We start from the raw sequence: 10,143 nt of genomic DNA on the forward strand, positions 1-10,143 counted from the left end.
CGGACAAGGGCGAAATATCTCGGAGGTCCCGTGTGCAAGTTGCACACTTAAAATCCCTTGCTGGTCTAAAATCGACTTCGGCCGCCTCCCGGGCAAAATTCAAAGTTTCCTACCAATTGGAAAAATGTTTGGTGTGTGATGTGTCCCGCGCGCTCATATGACCTAATGCAGTTGCGCGCGCCGTAGAACACTTATCAACACCCCCCCCCCCCCCCCCCCCCACCCCCAAAAAAAAACAACAACCGAGAAGGGTTACATTTTATTCCTGTGTGGTGAGGAAGTTATTTCATCAAGTACCTCCGTCCGTCTGCTGATATAATGCTGTATCTCACTCAGCCTAGGAGGGCTCCGATAGGAAGGGCCAGAGCAGCTCATCTCCTAAATTATCTAGACTGTGTTTAGAGGAGTGGAGTATTTATCGTATATTGAAAATATCAGAAGCCACACATTTTGGGCAGACGACCCTCGTGACAAGAAGTGGGCCGACTTATGTCAATGTCAGAAAGGATACAAATATTTATTTATTTTTAGTTATTCAGTGCCATCACATTCAGCATCCTATTACGTACGATTCGTACAGTACTTTACGTCAGGTGTTTTGACACTGACAGCTTAAGAAACGGGAGACACTAATTTCAATTTTGAGGCTCTACGCGTCTTTGGGAAGGGAACTGGGGTTACAAATGACATTTGTAAACATGCCCTTGAACTTTTTAATACAGCTGAGGCAGGGAAAATGGTGGATGAAGCAAAATTTCACACCCAGCGTTCACTCAAGGTCTCACATCGTTACATGTCATTTTTGCCACTTTTTGTACCAATAGATAGTATATCATACCACCAAACAAGGCAAGATCTAGTTGCATTGTGGCACTTTTTTTAACTACATGTACCAGTATGACATTTTGGTAGCACACTGACGATATGCTTCCTTGACATTACAAGAGAGCATGTGTATTGTTAAATTAAAATACACGTAGAATAAGGAAAGGTAAGATCAGGATATATTTAATATATACTTTATTGATTATCCATTGTAAGAAATTGACACAGAGTGGTGCGCTTTCACTAGCTTCTGTAACACAAATAATATACGAAGCACCATATCAACGCATCATATTCTTCCTCCCGCGCTCATGCCAGGCACTCGATGACCCCCCCCCCCCCTCGTACTCAATCCCTCTCTCACTCTTATTATTAGCAATAGATCTACACTCACTCCCTCCCTCACTCATACTAGCCACACACTCGCTCCATCTCTCATTACTAACACTCACATAACATGGCAACACTATATAGGCAAACGCATGGCATACACATCTAGTAATGAAATATGAGAGTGAATGGTTGATTTAGACAAACATTACAATCTTCGCGCTGCTGGGGATAAAAAGGATTTGCTGTACATCTCTTTTAATTAAATATATCCACTTGTTAGATGGCTTGGCTGCCTAGTGCATTTATTTCTCATTTTATTTTGGAAGTACATGTACATCTCTTAACTTTTCAGGAAAGAAAAAAAATCAGGGCCCTACCACTGATCAGTCGTGTAGTATGGATGTTAATTCTTTAATGTAAATTAAGTAAATGTTGTATGGCCCAATCAACACAAATTAGATCTTATTTAGAGGCAGGCTGCTTCTGCCCTATCCTATCTGTCAAGGTCAACTTCGGATGAGTATGACACAACATCCCAACAACAGACGTAGACAATGGGATTTTTTTTAAAGGAAAAAAGCTGTTCGATTCAAGAATCAAACTGACATGATCTTCTAACAAGCACAGGCAAGAAGCCCAATCACTACATCACAGACACAGATCACAGACAATTGAGATAATAGCAGTAAAGAGAAATGAAGACATTACATATTTGGGAAAATATCACGAATCAACTCATTTGTTTGAGTAAGAGTACTGAGGTACTTGCAACACAAATAGGTTTTACATGTGCTGAAAATTAGAGGTGTTACTAGAGAGTAACATACATAGAAAAGATGGGGAAGAGGAAAATGCGAGAGATGTTTGATAGGAAAGACGGTGCAAACCACATCAACCACACACAAACTCATTAAACATTTGTGAATCAAGGCAGAAATTATGATTGTAGTATAATTGGTATTCATCTCATCAAAAGCCTGTTCCCATCAGATTGAATATGGTGAATGATTGAGCCCTTAGATAAATCTGTTTGTGTCGATGAAAGACATAAGTATCTATTTGGATAAACACCCTGCCTCCTAAACAATCAAGCGCACATGCAGCGTGTAATGATGAAGAGGCTAATCACAACACCACAGATGTCCCCACATACAGAGGAAAAACAATTAACCGACTAAAAACGCACATAAAATATGAAGCGCTAAAAATAAAAGTCACCCCCCCCCAAATCATGGCGATATCGTATTCAACCCTTTCAAGATCCTTGCCAGCTCTGCAAAGACTAACCATTTTGAAGAAAAACAGCAGAATGACAGTCTCCAGCTGAGAACAAGGGGGAATGACGACAGCCACCACTGTACCCAAAGTACAGTACACATGTATCTTGTTGGGTCCATGAAGATCTTCTTCTAATAATCTACTTCTTCCTCAGTGCCTGGTCAGAAATTGGCGACATCGTGGTTTCGACTCTCATTTCTTTGCTGGCATGCTCTCAAAACCACCTTTATTATTCTGATCTTCACTAAGACACGGGCTGAGGTGACATCACTCGGAACAAGCAGCGACGAGCGTAGATATGACCATTTATTAAATTGCTTAAGGAGAGTTTTGAAACTCTCGTCCAAAATCACCTGGAAAAAAAAAACATACATTAATCAGATACAGTTGAACAGGGCTTATAGTGTTAATCTATACGGTTTAAGGTTAAAAATAATCATTCTCAAATGTTGATATTCAACCCACCAGATCTGGGCACACACTTGAGCATGACTACGTTTACTCCTCTGAGCACTAACACGTTTCAGCAGGCACTTAAGTGTTCAGGGGAGTCCACTTAACTCAATGAGTGCTGAGCAAAAACATAAATACAGACTTCAACATAAGTTAAGGACCACCTTGACAGACATGAGACAGACCTGATTTTTTTTAAATCCGAAAAAAAAAAGACAGTAAGGAATGTTTCATTTTTTTGCTCTGAAAGTGTTAATGGGTTAACAATGCGTACTGAAAAGCTTCCTAAAGTGGCAAAACCACCTCGTGCAGCACGGAAATCCCTGGGGAATTTTAGCAAAATTTGCAAGTTAAGAACTTATGCTGAACCAGAGACCAAGCAATATTATGTAGTTATATAGGTCTCAAGTTGTAGTCTATATATATATATAATTGATTATATATGCACTCCCCTGTTGTGCTGAACTATTTCTGAGTGAGCAGGCCGGGTTAAGGGTGAAAAAAAGTTAAAGAAAAAATAAACTACGTCACCCATCAGCACAGTTTTCCTGCTGCTTCAATAAAATTGAAAGCAGTATCTTGTGATTATGTAAACTTTAACAAAAAAATCCAATGTGGGTTTAAATTTTACAATAGCTATGATGTTTGGGTCTAGATCTAGCGATGATCATACGGTATCGGCACCATTACCTGATGTCTCACCATTGCCATCAAAATCAAAGCTACAGTCAGCATTATCACTCGATGAACTACATGTATACTATTAACACACTCCTGATCAAAACCCAATAACAGCTTTAAACTTTCCAGATCGGAAAGTCACTATGAAACTATGACAGTTCACTTTCCACATCTGGAGGTCTTACAAAAAAGCCAAACTTTAAAAAATTAAGAAATACACACCACGTCAAAATGACTCTATAAAAGAACCTAAACATATCTGGACAGCTTTCCCTTTACTCATTTATGACTCTACACATTGTATAAATTCAGAGTTATCCTTTTTTTGCACGTTTAGCTTCACGAAAAGAGGACAGGGGTTTTAAGGAGAATACTAGCCAAACACACACGGGGCAGAAACCAGCAGTGTCGAATTCTCAGCAATAGCACTGAATGAGTTTAACTAAAATCTGGGGATCTACTGGGTTTTTTACATTTTTTTTCAGTAGGCCTGTTGTCGAGTTTTCGGTTTATTAAGGTTGCTCAAGTAGAAGAAAAAAGAGATTCTAATTCTGTTTTCTCTCAGTTTTCGGATTAACTGTGTTCGGTCTAAGTGAACTCCACTGTAGTCAAAGAACAGAAGCTCCGGTGCACAGGTTCTCTAGGTTCAGGGAAGCCGGGGCTCAAAGGGTTAAGCGTGGCTAGAAGGTTTTGAACTGGGTCTTTCTGCATATGAGTTCTTTATGAGAACTAGAAACTGAATACTTTTATGAGACTTAATGTTAAAGGTAGCTACAACGTCAAAAATGAGAAACTCTGCCATCTTTAATGAGGAATAATTATGGGCACAACTATAGCTCAATAATTGGCATCATGCTAAGCTATAGTGCAGATGACCTGGGTTCAAATCCCCTACGGGGAAAATGTCTTGAACTTGTGTTGTCAGTCCTGCCTGGGATGGACATTAGATTTGGAGATGCTGCCTCTTTACTTCAGTGTTGAAAGAGACATTAAACTCACACAATCACGGTAATTTTTTTCCTCCCAAGATTAATGTTTTGAGAACATTTCGGAACCTAACATTAGCTTGGCTGAGGGATCTATAATAACGCGCTAGAATTTGCTGAATATCACTAAGACAAGCCTGCTACTGTCGATTATAATAAGCTTATCTTAATTATGTTATGCAAGAGAGGACGGGGAAGGCCTAACAGAAATTGGGAACAGGACAGAGAAACCTGGTTTGGAAACAGAACAACTCGACGGGCAGGCAGAATACATGTAGCAAGATACAAAGAGATTTATAGCAGGAAAGTACGAGAGCAAGAAACATTTAAAAAGCCAAGTTGAAAGAAAAAGGTATGCTCTAATCCAGTATTTGAATGTGCTCTATAATTTTTCAGTACCCCCCCCCCCCCCAAAGATCCCTCAAAACACCATTAACACTCAGATGATGAGAGCAGACCCAGAAGTTAGCCCACAGTGGCGGCACCTGGGATTACGCAGAATGAACAAGTTGGCAAAATTAACAGGTGGGCGCCAACATTTTAAGGGAACTCGCTATTGATATTTTCAGTTTGTCTAATTTTGCATTTTTGCGATTCTTCAAGTCAGGGTTCATTAGATGGAAGTAAGTTATGAAAAATATGTAGGTGAAAAATAACCCGCAAGAAGATGCGTCGCAAAGGCAACGGCCACCATCTCGGATTTGTTTAAATTCATAATTCCTAAAATCTCAAAAAGTACTTTGGATAATCTAATTTTTCTTTTTTTTCTGTCAAAAGGTATGCCTTTTCTTGAGCTTGTAGAACACAAAAAGATAGGAACCATACCAAGCAGGCTTCAGAAAAGGTAGCAACACTCAAGACATCCAGGAAGGTTTTCAGAAGACAAACACACGGTCACCATCTCTGCAGACCTCCAACAGGCGTACGACAGAGGTGGAGAAAAGGCCTACTCCCGAAAATGATGGACCTCGGGATACATGGCAAACTATATAAATGGATCAAGTTCTTCCTAGCGGATCGAAACATCAAAACCAAGGTGAACAATGCCAACTCGTCAAGAAAAGTACTCGAGGAAGGCCTACCAAAGGCTCCCGTCTGATGTGCACTTTGTTCCTGATCTTCTTCGATGATATAACGAACGTGCTGAAATCCGAAAAGACTCTCTAAGCTGAAGATCTTGCTCTCTGGCAGACACATCACAGCACGGTAGTAGGAGCAGGGAAATTAAATGCAGACCTCAAGAAGCTCCACAATTACTGTCAGAAAAGGAAGCTTAAAATAAACGACACGAAGACAGTATATACACCATCTTTAAAAAGAGCAACAAAACAGCCAAAGAAAAACTCTAGCTGAAGATAGGAAATGAGAATCTCCCCAAGGAAGAACAACCCACATGCCTAGGAGTCAAACGTGACCAAAGTCTGACCATGAAAAGCCAAGTGGAGAGCATAGGAACAAGACTTTAAAAAACTCGCAAGAAGCTAATGGGGATCAGACAAACACATTCTGAGAGATCTTTACCTCGAGTATGTCCAATCTTCCTCAGAAAGCAGCAATAGCCTACTCATTATGTGCAGTACAACTACGCAAAACAATGAACAAGGTTCAAAATAATACTATTCATTTCATAAACGGTGGCATGAGATCCACATCTACTGCCACAGGTGAAATCCTTTGAAATGTAGAACCCCTGGGAATTCGCAGAGATAAAGCAGTTTTGGAGCTCCGTGAAAGAATCAAAAGAATGTGCCCCAACCATCTTAACAGGAAATTAGTAGAAACATGGAAACCAAAGAAACGACTTCAACAAAAATTAATCATGCATCACATCACGAAACTAATGGAGAGTCACTATCTGCCAGAAAACAGAGAAGAAATCAAAGAATCAACGAAAACACCCCTCCCCACATTTCTTTTTTTAAAAACCCACAAAAACAATCAGTATACTCTCAGAGACAATTGCACAACATTTTCAGACCAAGTGACGCTGACGCTTGCAACACATCAAACAATCGACAGCTAGCCAGATGACTGGATACACGTCTATACAGACGGTTCCTCATTCAAAGTCACAACCGCAGCCGGATATGGAATACTAATACAATACCCAAATGAGATCTCTATAGCCTGTGGAGAGAAATGCAGCAACTATGATGCAGAAATGGATTTGAAAATGCTAATTGAAACAACACTGTACCATCACTGCACAGTTTTTGACACTCATCGGAACAAACACAGAGTATTGTGATTTTCACTGACTCAATATCAGTCTTGTATGCGGCAGAAAATGACCATCATCCAACCAAGACTTGACATATATACGGTTTGGATCTAATCACCTGGTATCATTCTGTGGCGTCAACCTGGTGAGGCAGGGGATTCCGGGACACTCAAACTCATCTGGAAATGACAGGGCAGACACACTTTCCAATACGGGATCTAGACAGGAACAGCCCAACATTAAAACTTCAAATAACACTGGGAAAAAAAATCATAAAAAGCCACAACAAACAAGATTTGATGAACAGATGGGCCTTGGGAAAGACAGGCACAGCAGTTTTCAAATATATGACCCCAACAAAACGAAATGACCATACCACCTACAAAGAAAGATACAGACCACGGTCTTCGGCCTACGAACAGAACATATACAGCTCATTTACTTTTGAACAAAATAAAACCAAAAGTTTCCCCAACATGTCCTTTGTGTGACTATGCATATGAGTCTGGATCATCACCTGTGCCACTACACAGCCCTAAATGACACCAGAGCTGCTATCTCTCTTCGAGACCTAACATTGATAACACACTCTATGGAACATTACAGCAACTGCAGCAAACCTGCACTTATCACTACATGGCATTGGACAGAAGGTCGAGGTCATAGCGGTTGCTAACAACAACAACAACAACAACAACAACAACAACAACAACAACAACAACAACAAAAACTCTATGCAGTTCAGTTTAAAGGAGGGAGAAGATTTTGAAATTTGATGTTCATCAATTTCGCAATATTTGTGACTAATTGGCATATTCAAAACACCTCTACAAAGGAATCTGCCACATAATCGGAGAAAAACAGTTGTCATACCATCTTTGGGTATCGCTGAACAACAACCATGCTAAGATTAAAAAATCAAGCCCGACAATTTTTTTTTGATTTTAGGATTATAAGAGGCTTAAGTACCTTAAAAAGGCCCCCCCCCCCCCCCCCCACACACACACACTTTTAGACCAAACAGATGTTTCTAAATGAGTGTTTGGTTTCTTTGGAATTTAAAGTAAAACTAACGCTTGAGCGTTAGGCCTACAACAAAAATTCGATATTTTCACCCCAATACCAGAATCATTGTGATGGAATCGGAAGCAAGTCTCCTTAATAGATCAGGTCTTTTGCAACGCCCAACACCTCTTTCTTCTGTAACATCAAATAAACATCTTTCTCGTTGCTCAGCCCTTGTTGGTAACATCAGTGGCGTCTTGTGGGGGTGGAAATTGCAGCTTCAGTCCCACCTCGTTTTCTTCATTAAAGTGTTACTCCTCTGACTAAATTCAAAACATTTCAAAAATGTTTTTTTAAGGGACAAAGCATAGTGTAGTCCGATAAAAGGCAAAACTCCACCAACACCCAAACAAAACTCCTGAGGCACAACAACTCGAAAAGTGATCCTGATTGGTCTGTATGTCTACTACTACTACTACTACTACTACTACTACCACCACCACTACTACTACTACTACTACTACTACTACTACTACTACTACTACTACTACTACTATTCCATACGACTGTAGCCCCATCCAATCAGGCGTTTCTTTCGTCGGGGAGAATTAAATTTAGGCATCGTTAAACTTAATTGGTTTGTCCAATTCCAATTAGGTGGGATCGGTTTTCACTTCCTGAACAGGTATCCCTGACATATCAAACGCTATGAATGGTTTTGTACTATATGTATTTTTAGTGTATGCTGACACTTAATTTTAAAAAAATTTAACCTGCTGATCGATCTCAACAATAGTTTTAGAACAACAAAAAAAGAGCTGACCCATCTCTTCCAGTTACGTGGTTTGAGATGACATAGACATCCTACAGGTCCAAATCGCTACGAAAAAAAAAAAAAACATGGAAATTCAGGTATGGTGACTCAAAATATACCATGTTGTCGAAGGTATGTCCTATCAAGACTTAAAAAAAATAAAAGTACAGTATTAGATGCACAAAGCAATTTAAATATAAATGTTATCAGGAATATATTACAAAATCTGGACATTTTCAGAAATCTGGACTTATCTTGAAAATCTGCACCTCTGGATAACACCACTGATCTGCCCTTCTCATCTATATGTTAAGCACACACCTTATTTTAGCCTAGTCCGATGTTCAACGAGCCTCCAATAGCAAAAAGTAAAACAATGATATTAATCAGAATTCGCCGATCAAAGTTACGCTTTGCCAAGATTTTACTCACAGAAAACACTCTTCAAGGAAACATTGACGATCTGAAATCATACATTATTTGTCATTAAAACTGTCACCTTACCCCAAATTGATGAGAACCTTGGGTTCGGGAGTATTGACTTCCGCATTATACCATCCATCGTTTGGAAAGTGAGTCGAACAATTGATTTGAGCAAGACGAAGCGGAGTAAATCAGTTTCAGTGAACATCATCTTTTCTCGCGCCTTCCATTGCTGCTTGGCCTTAGTCACCATATCTTTGCAGTCAGCGAAAAAACGCATGTCCTCCCGTTTTAAATGCAAACTTAAGCCTTGGGCCACTCTGCGCAGGACTGGGAAGTCTTGCAATGGCACTGTCATAGAGGAAAACGCAGTTTTGTAAACACAGAGGTGTGGACGAGACAGATTTGTCAATGTAGAGGTGTAACATTTTTCTGATCTGTATTTAGTATTTGCATTCCTCAGCTAGATCTCACTGGTAGTCGACTTCTTCAACCTGTAGTGCAGCCATATCCCAATCCCAGAGGTTCTAAATTTTTTAAAAATTAATACAGACACGGATATTTTCAGTTTTGGTAGTACATGTAATTAATTTTGATTTTGCCCAGGTGGCAGCCAAAGCCTATTCTTATCGATTTTAAGACCACTAAATGCAATTTGCAAACATGACACTCCCCACCCCTTACTTTTAATAAGCGTTTTGCGGTACTTGAAACACAATACGGTCATAATATAAGTGCCGAAGATTAGAGGTGTTACAAGAGAGCAACAAACACAAAAAAGGAGGGAAGATAAAGACGATAGATGCTTGATAGGAAAGAAGAAGCAAACCACACCACTACCTACCTTAAGATCAGGGGTGAGGTTGAAAGACTGCAGTAAGGTGTAGCCAGATGTAGCAGCAGAAGAAGTCAGGAGTAAAGAAAAGAGGAAAGGGGTGGGGAGGGGTGGGAGGTGGACAGGTAGGCAGTAAGCGGAAAACAGAACATGACTACAGAACAAGAAAAGAGGACAAAGGAGAGCATTTTAGAGATTGAATTTTTTTTTTTTTACCTCCGGCCTGTTTCAATCCAGGGTTCGTTTGAGAGGCGAACATCGTACCTTTAGACCTCAAGAGCTCCCCCCC

At 40.0% G+C, this 10,143-nt stretch overlaps 1 protein-coding gene across 4 annotated transcripts in view; it reads right to left on the bottom strand.

Annotated features, from left to right (window-relative positions):
* Window positions 1-1,003: 1,003 nt before the first annotated feature.
* The window catches only part of LOC101861646, a 24,282-nt gene continuing 15,142 nt past the window's right edge, over window positions 1,004-10,143 (bottom strand). For 2 of the 4 annotated variants that reach the window (XM_013079626.2, XM_035968412.1), the window contains 2 exons: window positions 9,101-9,370; window positions 6,372-6,995 (listed from right to left, as the gene is read on the bottom strand). In XM_013079626.2, coding sequence (XP_012935080.1) covers window positions 6,892-6,995; window positions 9,101-9,370 — 374 coding nt within the window. In that variant the 3' untranslated portion in view covers window positions 6,372-6,891. Of the gene's footprint in view, window positions 2,790-6,371; window positions 6,996-9,100; window positions 9,371-10,143 lie in introns of those variants that run through there. The other 2 variants (XM_005093098.3, XM_013079628.2) reach the window with 2 other exon arrangements.

This window comes from Aplysia californica, unplaced genomic scaffold, assembly GCF_000002075.1.
Source record: "Aplysia californica isolate F4 #8 unplaced genomic scaffold, AplCal3.0 scaffold00058, whole genome shotgun sequence".
NCBI classification, from domain to species: Eukaryota; Metazoa; Mollusca; class Gastropoda; order Aplysiida; family Aplysiidae; genus Aplysia; species Aplysia californica.